Source organism: Nycticebus coucang, chromosome 16 (assembly GCF_027406575.1).
Source record: "Nycticebus coucang isolate mNycCou1 chromosome 16, mNycCou1.pri, whole genome shotgun sequence".
NCBI classification, from domain to species: domain Eukaryota; kingdom Metazoa; phylum Chordata; class Mammalia; order Primates; family Lorisidae; genus Nycticebus; species Nycticebus coucang.
In genome coordinates this window covers 94,200,834-94,222,754 of record NC_069795.1, presented here as the reverse complement: position 1 = coordinate 94,222,754, position 21,921 = coordinate 94,200,834, and the positions used below count along the sequence as shown (strand labels likewise).

The following is a 21,921-nucleotide window of genomic DNA, read 5'->3' as shown; positions in this document are numbered from 1 at the left end:
AGCAAGCCACACCAGAGTAGTCACCAGACCTCTGTGATCCAGTTCCCAGAGCCCTCTTAAACTCTCTCACCCGAAACAGGTGCAGACTGAGACAATTGATTTGGACCTTTTGAACTGAACCAATCACCTGAGGACAAATCAGGTGGTGCCCTGGGTGCTAGGTGGTAAGAAGGTTTGATTTTTCTTTTCCAATTGTTTGCCAGTGGGGGTCGGGGTGACTTAATTGCTGATATTTCTCCACAGCTGAAACTTCAACTCAGAGTATGTTTCAAAAGGGTGGAACAGAAACCAGCTGAAAACAAGACAGAATCACTTAGCCCCACCACACCAGACAGGGCCGCAGCTCTCAGGCCACAAAACTGTACAGGGGAAAGCCCGACAAAGCCCCAGGGGAAAAACATCAAAGGAGTAAAACAAACATAGGGCGAATCAGCGGAAAAACTCTGGTAACATGAATAAAGAATAGATCAACCCCCGCAAGGAAAGATATAGCAGATGTAATTGAAGATCCCATTCATAAACAACTGGCTGAGATGTCAGAAATCGAATTCAGAATTTGGATTGCAGACAAGATTAACAAAGTGGAATTAGGAATTCGAGGAGAAATTCAAAAGTTGTCTCAAGAATTTAATGAATTTAAAGACAAAACCACCAAAGACTTAGACACAATGAAGCAAGAATTTTTCAGCCCTCAAAGATATGAAAAATACAGTAGAATCCCTCAGCAACAGAATGGAGCAAGCAGAAGAAAGGATTTCTGACATTAAAGATAAAGTCTTTAAACACTCCCAACCTCTCAAAGAGGAATAGAAATGGAGAGCAAAAATGGATCATTCTCTCAGAGAGCTCTGAGATAATTCGAATAAGGTGAATATCCGAATCACTGGAGTTCTAGAAACAGATGAAGTGGCCTCGCTGGGCACAGAGGCCCTTCTGCATGAAATTATGAAAGAGAATTTTCCAGACATGCCTAGAGATTCTGAAATTCAGATAGCAGACAGCTTCAGAAACCCAGCACGACTCAATCCCAATAAGACATCCCCCAGGCATATCATAATTAACTTCACTAAAGTTAATATGAAGGAAAAAATTCTCAAAGCTGCCAGGAGAAAGACAACCATTACCTTCAAAGGGAAGAATATTAGAATGACTGCAGATCTCTCTGCTGAAACTTTTCAAGCCAAAAGAAGGTGGTCACCGACTTTTAATCTCCTAAAGCAAAATAACTTTCAACCGCGGATCTTGTATGAGCTAAACTGAGTTTCATTTATGATGGAGAAATTAAATACTGTAATGACATTCACATGTTGAAGAAATTTGCCATAACCAAACCAGCTCTTCAGGATATTCTCAGACCTATCCTCCATAATGACCAACCCAATCCTATACCACAAAAGTAAACTCACTCAGAAACTTCAGATCAAACTCCAATTTCCACACTGGCGAAAGGATTAAAAATGCCCACTGGACTTTTGAAAAACTCGATACCCAAAACTTCACCAGACTTATCAATATTCTCCATTAATGTGAACGGCTTAAACTGTCCTCTAAAGAGGCATAGGTTAGCTGACTGGATACAAAAACTCAGGCCAGATATTTGTTTCATACAAGAGTCACATCTTAACTTAAAAGACAAATACAGACTCAGAGTGAAAGGATGGTCATCCATATTTCAGGCAAATGATAATCAGAAAAAAGCAGGCGTTGCAATTTTATTTGCAGATACAATAGGCTTTAAACCAACAAAAGTAAGGAAGGACAAGAATGGTCACTTCATATTTGTTAAGGGTAATATTCAGTATGATGATATCTCAATTATTAATATCTATGCACCCAACCAGAATGCACCTCAATTTATAAGAGAAACTCTAACAGACATGAGCAACTTGATTTCCTCCAGCTCCATAATAGTTGGATATTTCAACACTCCTTTAGCAGTGTTGGATCGATCCTCCAACAAGAAGCTGAGCAAAGAAATCTTAGATCTAAACCTAACCATCCAACATTTGGATTTAGCAGACATCTACAGAACATTTCATACCAACAAAACTAAATACACATACTTCTCATCAGCCCGTGGAACTTACTCCAAAATCGATCACATCTTAGGTCACAAGTCTAACCTCAGTAAATTTAAAGGAATAGAAATTATTCTTTGCATCTTCTCAGACCACCATGGAATGAAACTTGAGCTGAGTAACAACAGGAATCTGCATACTCATACAAAAACATGGAAGTTAAATAACCTTATGCTGAATGATAGCTGGGTCAGAGATGAGATTAACAAGGAAATCGCCAATTTTGGGGAACAAAATGACAATGAAGACACAAACTATCAGAACCTCTGGGACACCGCAAAGGCAGTTCTAATAGGGAAATTTATAGCACTGCAAGCCTTCCTCAAGAGAACAGAAAGAGAGGAAGTTAACAACTTAATTGGACATCTCAAGCAACTGGAAAAGGAAGAACATTCCAACCCCAAACCCAGTAGAAGAAAAGAAATAACCAAAATTAGAGCAGAATTAAATTGAAATTGAAAACAAAAGAATAATACAACAGATCAATAAATCAAAAAGCTGGTTTTTCAAAAAGGTCAATACAATAGATAAACATTGGCCAACCTAATCAGGAAAAAAAGAGTAAAATCTATAATCTCATCAATCAGAAACAACAAAGACGAAATAACAACAGACTCCTCAGAAATCCAAAAAATCCTTAATGAATATTACAAAAAACTGTATTCTCAGAAATATGAAAATCTGAAGTAAATTGACCGATACTTGGAAGCACATCACCTTGCAAGACTTAGCCAGAATCAAGTGGAAATGTTGAACAGGCCCATATCAAGTTTGGAAATAGCATCAACCATACAAAACCTCCCTAAAAAGAAAAGCCCGGGACCAGATGGTTTCACATCAGAATTCTACCAAACCTTTAAAGAGGAATTAGTACCTATACTACTCAACCTGTTCCAAAAGGTAGAAAAAGAAGGAAGACTACCCAACACGTTCTATGAAGCAAACATCACCCTGATCCCCAAACCAGGAAAAGACCCAACAAGAAAAGAAAATTACAGACCAATATCACTAATGAATATAGATGCAAAAATATTCAACAAGATCCTAACAAACAGAATCCAGCAACACATCAAACAAATTATACATCATGACCAAGTCGGTTTTATGTCAGGGTCTCAAGGCTGGTTCAATATACGTAAATTTATAAATGTAATCCAGCACATAAAGAAATTAAAAAACAAAGACCATATGATTCTCTCAATTGATGCAGAAAAAGCTTTTGATAATATCCAGCATCCCTTCATGATCAGAGCACTTAAGAAAATCGGTATAGAAGGGACATTTCTTAAACTGATAGAGACCATCTACAGCAAATCCACAGCCAATATCATATTGAATGGAGTTAAATTGGAATCAGTTCCACTCAGATCAGGAACCAGACAAGGCTGCCCATTGGCTCCATTGCTTTTTAACATTGTAATGGAAGTTTTAGCCACTGCAATTAGGGAAGAAAAGGCGATCAAGGGTATCCACATAGGGTCAGAAGAGATCAAACTTTCGCTCTTCGCAGATGATATGATAGTATATCTGGAAAACACTAGGCACTCTACTACAAAACTCTTAGAAGTGATCAAGGAATACAGCAGTGTCTCAGGTTACAAAATCAACATTCATAAATTGCTAGCCTTTATATGTACCAACAATAGTCAAGTTGAAAAAACAATTAAGGACTCTATCCCATTCACAGTAGTGCCAAAGAAGATGAAATATTTGGGAATTTATCTAAGAAAGGACGTGAAAGATCTCTATAAAGAGAACTATGAAACTCTAAGAAAAGAAATAGCTGAAAATGTTAACAAATGGAAAAACATACCATGCTCATGGCTGGGAAGAATCAACATTGTTAAAATGTCCATACTACCCAAAGCAATATATAATTTCAGTGCAATCCCTATTAAAGTTCCACTGTCATACTTTAAAGATCTTGAAAAAACAATACTTTGTTTTATATGGAATCATAAAAAACCTCGAATAGCCAAGACATTACTCAGAAATAAAAACAAAGCAGGAGGAATTACGCTAACAGACCTCAGACTATATTACTAATCGATAGTGATCAAAACAGCATGGTATTGGCACAAAAACAGAGAAGTAGATGTCTGGAACAGAATAGAAAACCAAGAGATGAATCCAGCTACTTACCGTTATTTAATCTTTGACAAGCCAATTAAAAACATTCAGTGGGGAAAAGATTCCCTATTTAACAGATGGTGCTGGGTGAACTGGCTGGCAACCTGTAGAAGACTGAAACTGGACCCACACCTTTCACCATTAACTAAGATAGACTCTCACTGGATTAAAGATTTAAACTTAAGACATGAAACTATAAAAATACTAGAGGAGAGTGCAGGGAAAACCCTTGAAGAAATCAGTCTGGGCGAGTATTTTATGAGGAGGATCCCCCGGGCAAGTGAAGCAGCTTCAAAAATACACTACTAGAACCTGATCAAACTAAAAAGCTTCTGCACAGCCAAGCACACACTAAGTAAAGCAAGCAGACAGCCCTCAGAATGGGAGAAGATATTTGCAGGTTATGTCTCTGACAAAGGTTTAATAACCAGAATCCACAGAGAACTCAAACGCATCAGCAAGAATAGAACAAGGGATCCCATTGCAGGCTGGGCAAGGGATTTGAAGAGAAACTTCTCTGAAGAAGACATGTGCACGGCCTACAGACAGATGAAAAAATGCTCATCATCTTTAATCATCAGAGAAATGCAAATCAAAACTACTTTGAGATATCATCTAACTCCAGTGAGACTAGCCTATATCACAAAATCCCAAGACCAGAGATGTTGGTGCAGATGTGGAGAAAAGGGAACACTTTTGCACTGCTGGTGGGAATGCAAATTAATACATTCCTTTTGGAAAGAGATATGGAGAACACTTAGAGAACTAAAAATATATCTGCCATTCAATCCTGTAGTCCCTCAATTGGGCATATACCCAGAAGACCAAAAATCACATCATAACAAAGATATTTGTACCAGAATGTTTATTGTAGCCCAATTCATAATTGCTAAGTCATGGAAAAAGCCCAGGTGCCCATCGATCCACAAATGGATTAATAAATTGTGGTATATGTACACCATGGAATATTATGCAGACTTAAAGAAAGATGGAGACTTTACCTCTTTCATGTTCACATGGCTGGAACTGGAACATATTCTTCTTAGTAAAGTATCTCAAGAATGGAAGAAAAAGTACCCAATGTACTCAGCCCTACTATGAAACTAATTTAGGGTTTTCACATGAAAGCTATAACCCAGTTACAACCTAAGAATGGGGGAAGGGAGAAAGGGAGTGGAGGGAGGGGGTTGGGGGCAGAGGGAAGGGGATTGGTGGGATTACACCAGCGGTGCATCTTACAAGGGTATATGTGAAACTTCGTAAATGTGGAATGTAAGTGTTTTGGCACAGTAACTGAAAGAATGCCAGGAAGGCTATGTTAACCATTTTGATGAAAGTGTGTCAGACGGTCTGTAAAGCTAGTGAATGATGCCCCATGATCATATCAATGTACACAGCTATGATTTAATAAAAAAAAAAAAAAGACCTAGAACGAGGAAGGTCCCATTAGTATTGGACAGAAGCCTGAGATACTACAGACTGACAAGTCCTAAGAACGTTTTGAGGGCTGGGACTGTTTTCTCACAGGGTAGGGAGTTTTCAGAGGCAAGGCGGCAGGCTTACAACAGAGTGTACGTGCTTGAGGAAGATGTAGACAGCAGTCAGAGGGAGACAGCATCCACAAGGCCACGTCTGAAGGAAGCTGTCAGAGATGTGCTTCCCACCCAAATGCATGTATGACAAATGAAGCAACCCTAGGGTCAGTTCCCATCACTACAGACTCAAATTTAGATGGCAGGTGCCATATTCTCTACCTACTATGTGCCTCTGTCCTCCCAGTGGGCTTCAGCCCCTCAGTTTTCATCTTGCTCAGCCCCACACAACCTCTGGGCTAGACTGCAGGAGCCACAGAGGCCAGTGGCCCCAGAGCCTGGACGTTCTGGGCAGGCTGCCTCTGGAGAGAAGAATAGAGACTACCATAGTGCTAGCCTTCCACCATCCAGACTCTGTGCCTCCCCTGCCCATGGCTCCTGAGAGAGAGGATTGATCTGGGGCTCTCAGGAACAACTGCCTCCCCTGTTGGTACAGGCACCACACTGAGGTTTCCACAGAAAGTGGGGCTTAAATCTTTCTTCCTGAAGACCTGCAGCAGACTAAGGGTGCTCAGATTGTAAGTACCCCACTCACAAGCCATCCTGGTGGTGCTTGCCTGCTGCTGCATCAGAGCAGGGCACGCCCCAAAGCAGAGGGACAGCAAACCTGCATGGGCACCCCATAGGCAACTTGGGTCCCGCATGCTTCTCCCTGGCACAGTCAGGGATTGATCTTCAGGGACCCAAGGAAAACCCTGCAGGCCAGAGTCCATATCCCCAGGATTTGACCATGTTGCTCATGGGCATGGAGGTGAGATGTATGAACTAACCTTGGGAGCAGAGGGAGCCACATGGGCAGAACTGAGAGGAGAAGTCAGTGGGAGTCATAGCTGCAGCACACACAGCCCCCTTTCCCCCCAGGGAGGCTATGCTCTCAGTCCAGGGCAAGATCCTGGATGGGAAGCTGCCAAGCCCAAGCATCATCATGGAGGATCTCAGCCTCCAGATGCCTAAGGAAGACTACAGAGCAGAGGAGATGGAACAAGACAAAAAACTGTACCTGACAGCTGGACTGTGGATCGCAGATGGCCACTCCTGCCACAAACCAACTTTCTGGATGGGTAGTGGCTGCTTCAGCCCCTCCCTGGAGGCCTGGGAGCAGACCTTGACCCTTACAAGACAGCTAGCTTACCAGCTTTGGTGTGGCCTGCGGGTAGGCTCACCCATCCCATCCCGTTCAGTCTCACTCTCCCACCAGGCTCAACTGTGGCGGAGAAGGACTTCCAGAGTCCCACCCACCATCGGGGGCATTTGAGTACTTCTGAGGGTCTACATTTGGTCACAGGTCCTAACAACAACACTGAAACTTGTTCCTTCTGGCAAGTGACACCTATTGGTAGGGAGGTCAATTTGCATAGCCCTTTACATTTACTGACTCCAAAGGGTGAGGCTGATCTTTACAGCACCAACTACTGTCTCAGAGATTAAACTGGATGTGCCAATACAATACGCACTGTTGAGAAGGCCACAGGGGTGGGGAAGCAGAAAGGATTTCAAGGACCTCCATCCTCCCTCAACAAACACAGGAAAGCGGCCCAAACACACAGCCCACACCACTGCTACAGCCTATAAACAATTAACAACTGAGAAAACCAGTCTGGTAAGGATATTTATAGCTAAGGCATCCACCCGGAGCCTAAATTGCCATCAAAGCCCCCACAAGCAAAAGCCAAAGATGCTGCAAAGAGGAGTGAGGAAGGAAAAAGAGATGCCCCATCTAAACAAACAAACAAAAAAATTCACTAATAAGAAGTAACAGCTGCACCAGATGAGAAGGAATCAGCAAAAGAAGTCCAGACGTACAAAAAAATCAGACAGAAAGTAAAACCAGCTTACTAGCACTGAATGAAACCAGCTTACTAGCACCAAAATGAAAATACTGAAATAACAGATAGAGAATTCCAAATATGGATTGTAAGAGAACTTAATGAAATCCAAGAGAAAAATGGAAAACAAACTTAATGAAATCATAATTCAGGAAACGGATAAAATGTTCACTAAAGAGATAAAAATATTTTTTTTTATTTTCACATATACATGTGTTACACATTAGGCTCCCACTTTTTGCCTTCACAAAATTAAAAAGGCTTAAAATTTAACAACAATAACAATATTTAAGACAGGGACCAGAAACAAAAACCTTGCAAAGAAGGAACGAAGACAAATACATTCAGAAAAGACATCAGACGATTGCTGCAACGAAGTATTAAGCAATAATAATAATAGTAATGCAAAGAAAGTAACATTTACATTGTCAAATAAGATTATGTCTATTATAGAATGCTTTCACCCTGAGGTTCAGTATGGAGTCATCAATTAACTTCTTCTTATTATTTTTTTCCCACAGTATCAAAGAATAGACAACTAATATTTATAAATAAAAATAAAAGATAATTTCAAAAAACAGATCATGCCAAATCTTATAGACAATAGAAAAAGAAAAAATACTTTAAAATTATTCTACTTAATCTGGATATGCCTGATATTAAAATTGGAAAAAATATATTATTATAAAGGGGAAATTATAAACCTAATTCATTTATAACTGAGGATGCAGTATCCTGTATCCTAAACAATATATATTTAAAAAAAAATTTTTTTTTAAATCAAATAAAACTTCTAGAAATGAAAAATACATGTAACAACCAGGCACAATGGCTCACACCTATAATGTTAGCACCCTGGAAAGATGAGAAGGGAGGATCCCGTGCAGCAAGGATTAAATACCAGCACTGAGCAAGAATGAGACTCCATCTCTACAATCAGTAGAAAAATTAGCTGGGCCTGATGGCCTGTTCTGTTAGTATTAGCTACTAGCAGGTTGAGGCAGGAGGACCGCTTCAGCACAGGAATTTGAGGATGCAGTGAGCATTACACTCCAGCCCCAGTGATAGATAGATAAATTCATTTAAGGAAATAAATGAATTTATTTATTGGAAATTTATTTTTCAAGTGGAAAGTTTTTGACTAGATAAGGCAGAAGAAAGAATCACAGCACTTGTAGACAACTCATTTGCATTAACTTAGTCAAAAATAAAGAAGAGGCTCGGCCCCCGTAGCATGGTGGTTGCCACACCAGCCACATGCACAGAGGGTGGTGGGTTCAAACTTGGCCTGGGCCTGCTAAACAACAATGACAACTGCAACAAAAAATGGCCAGGCATTGTGACAGGCACCTGTAGTCCCAGCTACTTGGGAGGCAGAGGCAGGAGAATCACTTGAGCCCAGGAGTTGGAGGTTGTGCTATAAGCGGTGATGCCACGGCACTCTACCGAGGGCAACATAGTAAAACTCTGTCTCAAATAAATAAATAAATAAAATAAAGGAGAGAGAACTAGAGTAATAAACAAAGCCCCAAAGAAATGTGAGATTTTGTAAAATGGCCAAACACAAGAAGCATAAGCATCCCTGCAGATGAAGAATAAAAATTACAACTCAAGTATCTCCTATCTCTAGGAAACGCATCTAACTTACAAGGACTCATACAGACTCAAGGTGAAGGCATGGCAAACAATATTCCATGCCAATAGCAATTAACAGAAAGTAGATGTGACCATTTTAATGTCAAATAAAATTGACATATTATCAATAGGAAAGAAAGACAAAGATGGACATTATATAATAAAAGGAGAGATTCAAGAATAAGACGTAACAATTCTACACTTTATGCACCTACCACAAGAACGCCCAGATGCATAAAGTAAACCCTACTATATCTAAGCAAAAAGGTAAATAGTAGCATTGTAACTGTTGGAGCACTTTAACATCCCACTGAAAGAACTAGACAAATCATCCAAGCAGAAAATAAATGAACACTGGACTTAAACAGGACTGTTGAACAAAATTGGGCCTTAGTGACATTTACAGAACATCTTACTCCAAAACCACTGACATCTACTCAGTGCATGGAACATTCTCACAGGGTGGTCAGATCTTAGGCCACAAAACATATTTCAACAAATTAAAAAAATAGAAATCATACCATATACTTCTCAAACTATAGTGCAATAAAACCAGAAATCAATTCCAAGAGAAATGCTCAATTCTACACAAAATTATGGAAATTAAACAACCTGTTGCTGAACCATTATTAAGGCAATTATGAAGTTAAGATACAAATCAAAAGGGTATTCAAACTGAAAAAGAAAGGAGACCAAATTATCAAAAATCTATGAGATTCAGCAAAAGCAGTGCTAAAGGGAAAATGCATAGCATTGACAGCCTACATCAGAAAGACAGAATGCAAATTAACAATCTCAAATTTCAAAGATCTAGCGACTTTGACAAGTATCAAAGAATTAGAAAAGGAAGAGCAAACCAAACCCAAAATCAGCATAAGAAAAGAAATAATTAAAGTCAGACCAAAACTAAACAAAATGGAAAACCAAAAAAATACAAAAGATCAATGACACAAAAAGTTGGTTCTTTGAAAGGGTAAACAAAATTAATATTCCTCTTACTAGATTAACCAAGAATAGAAGAGAAAGTATCTAAATAAGCTCAATCAGAAATGAAAAATGAAATAATACAATTGATACAACAACAAAAACAATCATCTGTAAATACTATGAAAATTTCTATGTACAAAAATTTGAAAACACAGAAGCAATGAAAATTCCTGGAAACACACAACCTCCAAAGACTTAATCAGGAAGAAACGAACTCCTAAACAGATCAAGAACAAGCAATGAGATTGAAGCAGTAATAGAAAATCTTTTAACAAAAAAAGCCCCAGACCAAATGCATTCACAGTGAAATTTTATCAGAATTACCAAGAAGAGCTGGTACCTGTACAGCAGAAATCATGCCATAATACTGTGGAGGGAATCCTCAACTCATCCCAGGAAAGGACACAACAACAACAAAAAGGATAACTACAGACCAATATCTCTTATGAATATAAAGGGAGTACAAAAAAATGTATACACATTTTAAGAAAAGAAAATACTATGAAAATTGTAATACTCAAGTGACATTTGACTTCTGCAATTACAAGAGGTGCTCAAATGTGACTTATATTCATCTTTTGTTATTAGTACATATTGAGTTTTACAATTTTAACATAGTTTTTTCCTTTCTTAAAATTTGTGTGCATTTTGAGCACCCTTTATAGATGCAAAAATCCTTAAAAAAAAAATAGCAAACCAAATTCAATAGCATATAAAAAAAAAAATAATCCACCATGACCAGGTAGGCTTCATCCCAGGGATGCAAGCATGATTCAACACATATAAATCAATAAATATGATTCATCGCAAAAACAAACACCATATGATCATCTCAACAGAGGCATAACAATCATTTGAAAAAATCCAGGACCCTTACATAATAAGCACACTCAAAAAAACTCAAGATTATGAAAGCACAGTAGGAAAATATCTCAAGATTATGAAAGCCATATATGACACACTCACAGCCAACATCATACTGAAGGGGGAAAAGTTGAAAGTATTCCCAACAAAACCATTTCTACTCAGCATAGTTCTGGAAATTGTAGCCAGATCAGGCAAGAGAAAGACACAAAGGGTATCTAAATTGGGAAAGAAGAGCTAACTACCCCTTTTTGCTGGTGATATGATTTTATATATAAAAAAATCTCAAAGACCACAATACAAGACTTGTGGAATTGATAAATTCAGCAAAGTCTCAGCTTACAAAAGCAATGTATACAAATTAGTAGTATTCCTATACACCAATAACAGTCAAGCTGATAGTCAAATCAAAGGCTCAATACCATTCATGATAGTTAAAAAGAAAATAAAAGACCTTGAAACTTAAACAAGGGGGTAAAAGATTTATCTAAAAGAAAACTATGAAACACTGAGGAAAGAAATCACAGAGGACACAAACAAATGGAAAAACATACCATACTCATGGATTGGCAGAATCAACATTGTTAAAATGGCCATATTATCCAAAGTTGTTTACATATTCAATGCAATTCCCATCAAAATACCAATATCATATTTCACAGATCTAGAAAAATAATACTACACTTAATTTGGAATCAGAAAGGATCCCAAATAAAGTAATCTTAAGCAAAAAGGTGCAAATCTAGAGACATCATGTTATCAGATTTCAAACTATACTATAAGGCTATACTAACCAAAACAGATGGTATTGGCTTAAAAATACAGCATAGACCAAATGAACAGAACATAGAACATAGACATAAAATCATCCATACCCAGCCAACTAATCTTTAATAAAGCAGATAAAAATATATACCAAGGAAAAAAGGAAAGAAGCCCTATTCAGTGAGAGGTGCTGGGAAATTGGATAGCCACATGCACGAGAATGAAACAGGCTCCATGTCTCTGACCACTCACAAACATTGATTCAAGATGGGTAAGAAGACTTACCAGTACATGTAAGGCATACAACCATAAGAGCTCTAGAAGAAAATGTTGAAAAAGCTCTTCTAAATATTGGCTTAGGCAAATAATTCATGAGGAAGAAGACCCCACTGGCAATCATAGCAACAAACAAAAATAATTAAATGGGACTTGATTAAATTAAAAAGCTTCTGCACAGCTAAGGAAATAATCAACAGAGCAAATAGACAACATAAGAATGGGAGAAAATATTCACAATCTATACATCCAGTAAAGGGCAAATAACCAGAATCTATAAAGAACTCAAGCAAATTATCAGGGAAAGAAAAAACATTAAAAAGTGGGCAAAGACATGAACAGAAGCTTTTCAAAAGAAGATAGACAAATGGCCAATAAACACATGAAAAGTGCTTGATTATCAGAGAAATACAAATGTCTACGTACAATAACTAAGAAAATGCCATGAAGGCTACATTGAACAGTTTGATGAGAATATTTCAGATTGTATATGAAACCAGCACATTGTACCCCTTGATTGCACTAATGTACACAGCTATGATTTAACAATAAAAAAAAGAAAAAAAATTAAATATCACTTTACGCCAGTTAGAATAGGTTTTATTAAAAGGCCCCAAAACAGTAGACCAGCAGTTCTCAACCTATGGGTCGCAACCCCTTTGGAGGTCGAACAACCCTTTCACAGAAGTCACCTAAGACCATTAGAAAACTCAGATATTTATTTACATTACAATTCATAACAGTAGCAAAATTACAGTTACGAAGTAGCAATGAAAATAATTTTCTGGTTGGGGGTCACCACAACATGAGGAACTGTATTAAAGGGTCATGGCATTAGGAAGGTTGAGAACCACTGCAATAGACTCTGGCATACATGCAGAGAGAAAGAAACACTTATTCACTGCTGGTGAAACTGCAAACTAGTAAAAACCTCTACAGAAAATGGTATGGAGACCCCTAAAGGAACTAAAAGTAGACATACCATTTGGTTAACAATCCCAGTACTGGGTATTTACCCAAAGAAAAATAACTCATTTCATCAAAAAGACACCTACATTCAAATGTTTATTGCAGCACAATTCACAAGTTCAAAGATGTGGAATCAACCCAAGTGTCCATCCATTCATGAGTGGATTAAGGAAAAAATACACAACACACACACACACACACACATTGTGGAATATTACACAGTCATGACAAGGGATAAATTAAGGCCTTTTGTAACAATTTAAATGGAGGTAGAGACCACTATCCTAAGTGAAGTATCAAAAGAATGGAAAAATAAACATTGCATTACTTGTTAAATTGGAACCAACCGATAAGCACACATGGGCACAGAGAGAAGTAAAACTCAGCAGAATTCAAGCAGAGGATAGAGGGACAGGAGGGGTTGGGTCAAAACCTACCCAGTGAGTACAATCAACACTGTCTGAGTGATGGGGATACTTTAAATCTGACTCAAGAATAACGTAATCAATACTTATAACCAAAAACATTTGTAACCCTATAACATGATGAAATACAACATTTGAAAAATTTAAAAACCTTTGAAGGACGTTCCAAGAAAGACTGGGTAAGTGGAATAGCCTAAACTCAAAAGAGGAAAGGTTTTGGAACAAGTTAGCAATAGGTTCCCAGAACTAGAGGACGAGGCTTTTACCTCACAGGCTGGAGGTGTATAAAACTAATAATATTTCAGGGTCTCTATCTAGCACAAATGTTTGGGCTCTTATTAAATACAAGAGTTAATGGCGCTAATTAATTTGCTAGATTTCATGGTAAGAAGATTGCCATTTTGGTTCTTTTAAGTCCAGAGTATTATTATGAATCAGTTAATGAAGAAAGGATACTTCATACAATGTGTATCACAATGGTAAATCAATTAAAATTACCTTTATTACATAATAGGTCTGTGTTTTCTCCTCTTCTCCTTCAGGAGGCAGCATAACAACCGTAAGAATTTCATATCTATTCTTCAGCTTATCTATTTTACTTAGGCGATCATGAAACTCAGAACTAATGTGAATAGAAAAAGAAAAATTAAACACCAAAAAACAAATAATGCTGTGTTCTTATTGAAGACATTTGGATTTGTGTTACTGCTGAACTCAAACAGGTTAAGTGTTCTCGCTTTTCAACTTAATGATTCAGTACAAAACGGCTTAGTTCAAGGCCAATGTGTTAGTTTGCCACAGTTTTGTGATGCTGGCAGAAGACACCATTTCTATGTCAGAGACAAAGGGCTTTATTACTCATGGCATAACAAGTGGTGTAAGTTTTCTGACAGTATTGGTTACCTTTGCTCCCCACATCCTTTGTGGGGAGAAGAGATTGTGCACAGAGTAGATCTGCATTGCAACTGAGGGACCTCAAACATTTTATAATAGGAAATAAGAAAACATGCCTACTTTTGCTTCAGAGGAAGAGACAAGCTCTAGTTTCTGCTGTTCAAACATCTTTTAAAAGATAGCCCAGAATAGGAAAGCTAGTGCTTCTCTTTGCAAGGCAGGCCAAACTATGAGAAACTCTTTTTTCCCCCCACATTTTGTCAAAGTTTATTTGTAGAAACAGTTGTAAATCAGAATACTAAAAAGTGAATGTTTTGTTATGCACTAAATTTTCCTTTTTTTTTTTTTTGAGACAGAGTCTCACTCGGTCACCCTGAGCAGAGAGCCATGGCATCAGCCTAGCTCACAGCAACCTCAAACCCTAGGGTTCAAGTAATCCTCCTGCCTCAGCCTCCCACATAGGTGGGACTGCAGGCACCCCTTATTTTTCTGTTTTTAGTAGAGAATGGGTCTTGCTCTTGCTCAGGCTGGTCTTGAACACTGGAGTTCAAACAATCCTCCCACCTTGGCAGAAACAGAGAAAGTTTTCGTGGAAGAGATGGCATTTCGTCAATAATGTGGTTCTGAAGTGTTTATTTGCATTTAAGTACAATGTAAATATATGTTTATATTAATCTTTTACAGTATGTAAATGGAGAAGAGTAATACTAAATATTGTATATAGCCTTTACATATAGACTGATCATGAGAAACTTTTGTAGAACCATCTTCCAGCATTCAGATGCAGATGCTTCTCTTTTTCCATCTTCTTTCTAGCCCATTTTTCTGCAGAACAAATTCATATTCTTAAGTCTGTTGGCTAGTTTTTCCTTTTAGTTCAATAAATTTACATTTTATGAGCACCTTTTGGAACTTTGTAGTAATATTAGTAATGCTAATACATGCATACAAGGCATATGAGGGTGGCTCATTTGCCTGCTACAACTTCTTGAAAATGAGCCATCCAATCTTGACAAAACGAATCTTCAACCTACAGGTTCTCTAAACCTCGAGAGAACTCATGGTAAAACATAGAGAGAGTCAGCAGTTACAGTTTTCCTTAGTTTTATCACTAAGGAATTCTGTAACTAATTATCACTATTACTTCATCAGAAGATATTTATTCATCCTTTATGTGATCACAATAGATTTACTGCATTAAATGAAATTTGGCCCAAGAATGGATCTAAAGTTCCCTAATTTCAATCTTTCTTTAAATTTGCCCAATCTTCACCCTGCTTGCCACATGTTACTTCTTATTCCTGGATCTCTCTCATTGTCTTCACTTCCCAGAGAACATTTCTCTGGCGACTCCCCTTCTTTCAGCCCCCTCCTTCCTCTTCTGGCTCCTCAATACTCTCCCCCAGCCTCACTCATTCAAGCTGGCCAAACTCCCTCCCAACCTGCACATTAACTCCCTCTCTGGGAGGCCGCAGGGTCAAAGCCAGGATGAAAAATCCAGCCCATTTCCTTTCACCACTGTCTAACCAAGGGGTGTCCAACCTGCTGCCTGAAGGCTGAAGTCTGCTTTTTTTGAAGATTTTTTTTTTTTTTTGGTTGTCTGTGGTGTCAATTTTTTCCTAATTGGCTTTTGTTAGTGTTTTTGTATATAATGTGTGTCCTCAAAGAACTCTTATTTTCCAATGTACAGCAGAAAAAAGGTTGGACACTCGTTTAGGGTCAGTGCAAGTTAGCATAAGGCTCATAGAAGGGAATTTATAAAGAAATTTTGTATAAAATCAGGTTAGCTATAATTAAAAAGAAAATTTCTGCTTAATGTTTCTGTTCTCCATGATAAGACTTGTGTTTGAAACCTCTTAAATTTCTGCTCTTGTTTAAACTAATAGACTAAAATACATAGAAAGTTGAGAACTCAAATTGTCAATCAGCCACTATAGAGTTAAAATAAGAAGTTTTGAAACTGTCTGTCCATCTCTCAGTTTTCTACCTGCTTGAAAGCTGTGGTTGCTAAGTTACTGTTATGTTATCACTAACTCCAGGTCACTTGAAGCCAGTTCTAGTAACAGTGTAAACATTAGAAATTCATTTAAAACTAAAGACAAAAATAATATCTGGTTTTCTCTTTTAAATAAATTTTTCATATGATATTAGTAAAAATTAAAAAAAAAATTGTTCACTCTTTGAAAAAAAGGAGAGAGAGAAAAGAGACAGATTCAGTTCACCCCCTTATAAGCCAAGTCTCCTTTCCATCTCAGGGTAACATTTTTTGCCTTGCAACGTCTTTTAATTATCATTTTGGCTAGGTGAATGATTACCACTCTTGGTTAAAAGAAGACCATTGTTTTTGTTTTTGTTTTTTTTTTTTGCAGTTTTTTTGGCCGGGGGTTCGAACCTGGGTTTGAACCTACCACCTACAGCATATGGGGCTGGCACCCTACTCCTCTGAGCCACAGGCGCCGCCCAAAAGAAGGCCATTGTTTTACAGTGACTTGTGAGTCTATTAAAAAACGTTTTAGACCTGTAATGTGTGGCAGGCTTTCCAAGAACAAATTCTAAATTCAGTCCTTTTAATCTCAACTAGCTTTTAATAATAGAGCCACTAAAAGTCAAGAGAAACTTATTAGGCTTATTGGCTTATTAAACCATACAGGAACACATTGTCACATAAGAGATGATGTTTAAAGATATAAATACCATAATAATATAAATATATCATAAATATCTGTTCCAAGGCTGTGTGAAATTCCTGAAGTTCTAGTAGTATTAATATTTATCTATGCCAGATTATTGTATGCCACAGAGAAGGCTAGGTCTCCTTTGCATCTTTAACCACGACATTTTATCATCCATGAATATCGGGGTTTTTTTCAGACAGAGTATCACTTTGTCATCCTTGGTTGAGTGCCATGATGTCATAGCTCACAGCAACCCCAAACTCTTGGGCTGAAGTAATTCTCTTGCCTCAGACTTTCAAGTAGCTGGGACTACAGGCACCTGCGTGCCTGCCACCAACACCTGGCCATTTTTATTTTTTTTATTTTTTCAAGTACTTCATTTTTTTGTTTTGTTTTTATTAAATCATAACTGTGTGCATTTATGCATTTATGAGGTTCAGTGTACTGATTTGATATACAATGTGAAATGCTTACATTGAACTGATTAACACAGCCATCACCTTGCTTACTTATTTGTTGTGGTAAGACAATTATACTCTTTTCTTAATTGTTTTGAAATGTACCATTGCGTCATGCACATTAAGTGAGGTCCCCCAAATACCTTCCATCCTCTCCCCTCCTCCTTTCCCTCCCCTCTCTCTCTCCTCTTCCCTTCTACTTTCTGGACTATTGTTACGTTTTGCCATTGATACAAATTTGTAGGTGATTATATGTTGATTTCATAGTAGTATTGAGTACATTGGATACTTTTTTTTTCTATTTTGGAGATACTTTACTAAGAAGAATATGTTCCAACTCTATTCAGGTAAACATAAAAGATGTGAAGTCTCCATCTTTTTATGGCTGCATAGTATTCCATGGTGTACATATACCACAATCTGTCGACATCGGTTGATGGGCATTTGGGCTGTTTCCATGTCTTGGCAATTATAAATAGGGCTTCAATAAAACATTCTGGTGCAAATGTGTTCATTGTAAAATTATTTTTGATCCTCTGGGTATATACATAGTAGAGGAATTGCAGGATCCAACAGTAGGTTTACTTTTAGTTCCTTGAGTATTCTCCAAACTTTTCAAACAGGTTGTATTAGCTTGCATTCCCACCAGCACCTGGCCATTTTTAGAGACAGGGCCTCGCTCTTGCTCGGGCTGGTCTTGAACTCCTGAGCTTAGGCAATCCACCCACCTGTGCCTCCCAGAGTGCTAGGATTGCAGGCATAAGCCACTGAGCCTGGCCAACATAATTATTGTTTTACTTTGAATCTTCTTAAACAAATTGTGGTGAGCTGTAGTCCAAGATTTGCTTCTTTAAGAGAATGTCATGGAAAGAACCAAAATACTTCTTTTTTCTTTTTTTTTGTCGGGGCCAGGTTTGAACCCGCCACCTCTGGTATATGGGGCCAGTACCCTAGTCGTTTGAGCCACAGGCGCCACCCAGAACCAAAATACCTTTTATGACTGATTCTCTTCCTTTGTTCTCTGTAGTTATCACAAGTATTAAATAAAATAACAAAGTTTATCTGATGTTTCTAGGATTGATAAATCCTCTTGCCCAATCTTATTCATTGCTACTAAAGCTGCAAACATTTTCCTTGTAGGTCCAGGGACTATTCCAAGAAGACAGAGGTGTGAAATTGTAAGGACCAAACATTTTCCCTGTAGGTCCAGGGACTATCACAAGAAACTAATTCCTGTGATCAGTCTGCTACCTGAGGAACAAAAGCCAACTCAGCCTGCTGAAGCAGAGAAAGAAAGGCGATATTCTCTCCCTTTAAAAACAATCCCACATATCACTAGACAAGAGACATGAATAGAACCTTCTCTAAAGAAGACAGATGAATGGCTAACAAACATATGAAAAAATGCTCATCGTCTCTAATTATCAGAGAAATGTAAATCAAAACTACTCTGTATATTATCTAACCCCAGCGAGAATGGCCCACATCACAGTCTCAAAACTGCAGATGCCAGTGTGGATGTGGAGAGAAGGGAACACTTTTACACTGCTGGTGGGACTGCAAACTAATACAACCTTTTTGGAAGGAAGTATGGAGAATCCTCAAAGAGCTCAAAATAGACCTCCCATTTGATCCTGCAATCCCATTACTGGGCATCTACCCAGAAGGAAAAAAAAAAATCCTTTTATCATAAGAATATTTGCACTAGATTGTTTATTGCAGCTCAACTTACAATCACAAAAATGTGGAAACAACCCAAATGCCCACCAAGACAGGAATGGATTAACACACTGTGGTATATGTACACCATGGAATACTATTCAGCCATTAAAAAAGAGGAAGACTTTACATCCTTTTTATTAACCTGGATGGGGTGGAACACTGGGTAGAGTGCCGTGGCGTCACAACTCACAGCAACCTCAAACTCTTGAGCTTAAGTGATTCTCTTGCCTCAGCTTCCCAAGTAGCTGGGACTACAGGCGCCCACCACAATGCCTGGCTATTTTTGGATTGTAGTTGTTGTTGTTTGGCTGGCCAGGCTGAATTCAAACCCCCCAGCTCCGGTGTATGTGGCTGGCGCCCTAGCCACTTGAGCTACAGGCGCCAAGCCAGAGCATATTATTCTTAGTAAAGCATCACAAGAATGGAGAAGCAAGAATCCAGTGTATTCAATTATAATATGAAGGGAGTAGGTGAACTAAAACAGGGGTGAGATAAGGGAATAAGAGAGCAGGGAGAGAGGAGGAGGAAGGGGGTTGGGGGATCACGGTGTATGGCACACCTCTTGGGGACACAACACAATTATAAGAGGGACTTTACCCAACAAATGCAATCAGTGTAATCTAATTCTTTGTACCCTCAATGAATCCCAAACAATAAACTATTTTATAAATAAATAATTAATTAAAGGAAAGCGCTTAGATTTATGGCTATAATATGCCATGTATCTTAATTAAAAGCCTTTTAACTGAAGAAGAAAAAGGACACCTAGGATGTTAAAGGAAGCAGACAGTTCTCCTGACACCACCCCAACATTTTTTTTCCAAAAGTCTTTAGCAGTGTTTTTTTTTTTTTTTTTTTTTGTGATTTTTTGGCCGGGGCTGGGTTTGAACCCGCCACCTCCGGCATATGGGACCGGCGCCCTACTCCTTGAGCCACAGGCACCGCCCTTTAGCAGTGTTTTTATACTCTACTAATTACCTTATGTTTTGCCGTTCTTGATCAACATATCTTATTTGTGACATAAGCATTGTTTGGTGAACTTTAATTTCTTCAGATCTTTCTTCCATAGCTGTGTATAACTGCTGTTTTCTTTTTTCCAGGGAAAGAACTTCTTCTGCCTTATTGTGAAGCATTTCGCGAGCACGTTTGACTTCAAGTTTTAGAAGATTGTCCTCTATCATCAAATCCTATCAACATAACAAAATTGTCAAACACTCAAATTACATATTTTATGTCAAATCTAAAATATTTTTCTTTTTATTGACGGAAAAGGCAAACTTGAAAACAGACGCGTTTCTAATTTGACCATTGATTAAGATATTAACTAGGGTTAAACTTAGATTGCTCAGAGTCATGACTCTGGTTTTTCTTCTTTTTCCTTTAAAAAAAAAAGCATGTATGGCTATTCCAAATCATTTTTTAGAATTCAATTTTAAATTCAAGCTTTTTAAAAACAAATGAAAAAAGGTATTCCTGAAATTAAAAATTACAATATCTAGAAAGCATATAAAGTACCATGGATGGGCATTTTTTATACTCTGAACTTCACAAAATAATGTATAAAGACATTTTTATTTTAAAAAAATTCAATCACGAATACTGATTTAAGAGTACTCAAATGACCAGTTTTCAGAATAGAAACTCCAGAAACACTCAGCATATAAGATTTCACTATTTCATATACATAGCTTTTCAGTAGGAGAAAAGATTAGGTCTCTACATGTTATCAAATGTACAAAAATGCATGTACCAAAAAATACATTCCAGATAAATTTAAAAGATTTACTATAAGGGATGAAATCAGTGCAACTACTAGAAGTAGTAAAATTTGTCTAGGTTTTAGTGTGACAAAAATTTCTAAGCATAAAAATTATAAGGGGAAAATAACTAGAGATTTGATGTTTAAAAGAGCATATCAAAAACAACAAATAAAAACGTATAAGTAAATGGGGAAAATATTGATTTTTTTTCTTTGTAGTTTTTGGCTGTGGCTGGGTTGGAACCCACCACCTCCAGCATATGGGGCCAGCGCTCTACTCCTTGAGCCACAGGCGCCGCCCAATGGGGAAAATATTGACAATATTTATGGCAGTGATAGTATTTTTAAATATGAAAATCTTTTACAAAGCAATTTGAAATTATAAAACTCTCAGTGGAAAAATGGGCCAAGAATATGAACCATAAATCCAAACAGAATAAGTATAGAACTCGACATAAGGGAAAAAATATTTCAAACATTTTTATTTAAACAAAGTGTTTTCAATGGTTGCCAATTTAAAAAGTACAGACTAAAACAATGAGAAACTATGTTTGATTATCAGATTGGCAACAATTTTATAATTAGAATATCCAGCCTTGGTGGTAGTGAATAAAATAGAATGCTTACATACTGGTAATGGGAGTATTAATGGAATCTTCTAGAAGGCAATTGGGCTTAAAAATAGTTTCAAGACACTAATAATATTCATTTCCTTTTGAATCATAATTATCAAAGGAATTTGTCCCAAAGGACTAACTGAACAAATGTATAATCATATGTGTACATTTAACTCTTAAGCAGCCTTTAAAAATATTTTTTAAAGAATAGTTTATGTTTTAGGTAGCATGTATAATATATAAAAACTT

The 21,921-nt window shown here is 37.6% G+C and overlaps 1 protein-coding gene across 1 annotated transcript in view; it reads right to left on the bottom strand.

Moving 5' to 3' along the window:
* Positions 1–21,921, bottom strand: part of CCDC39 (coiled-coil domain containing 39) — a 129,104-nt gene that overhangs the window by 13,799 nt on the left and 93,384 nt on the right. The window contains exons 13-14 of the mRNA XM_053565127.1: positions 20,275–20,483; positions 14,046–14,169 (exon numbers count right to left, since the gene is read on the bottom strand). Coding sequence (XP_053421102.1) covers positions 14,046–14,169; positions 20,275–20,483 — 333 coding nt within the window. The remainder of the gene's footprint in view (positions 1–14,045; positions 14,170–20,274; positions 20,484–21,921) is intronic.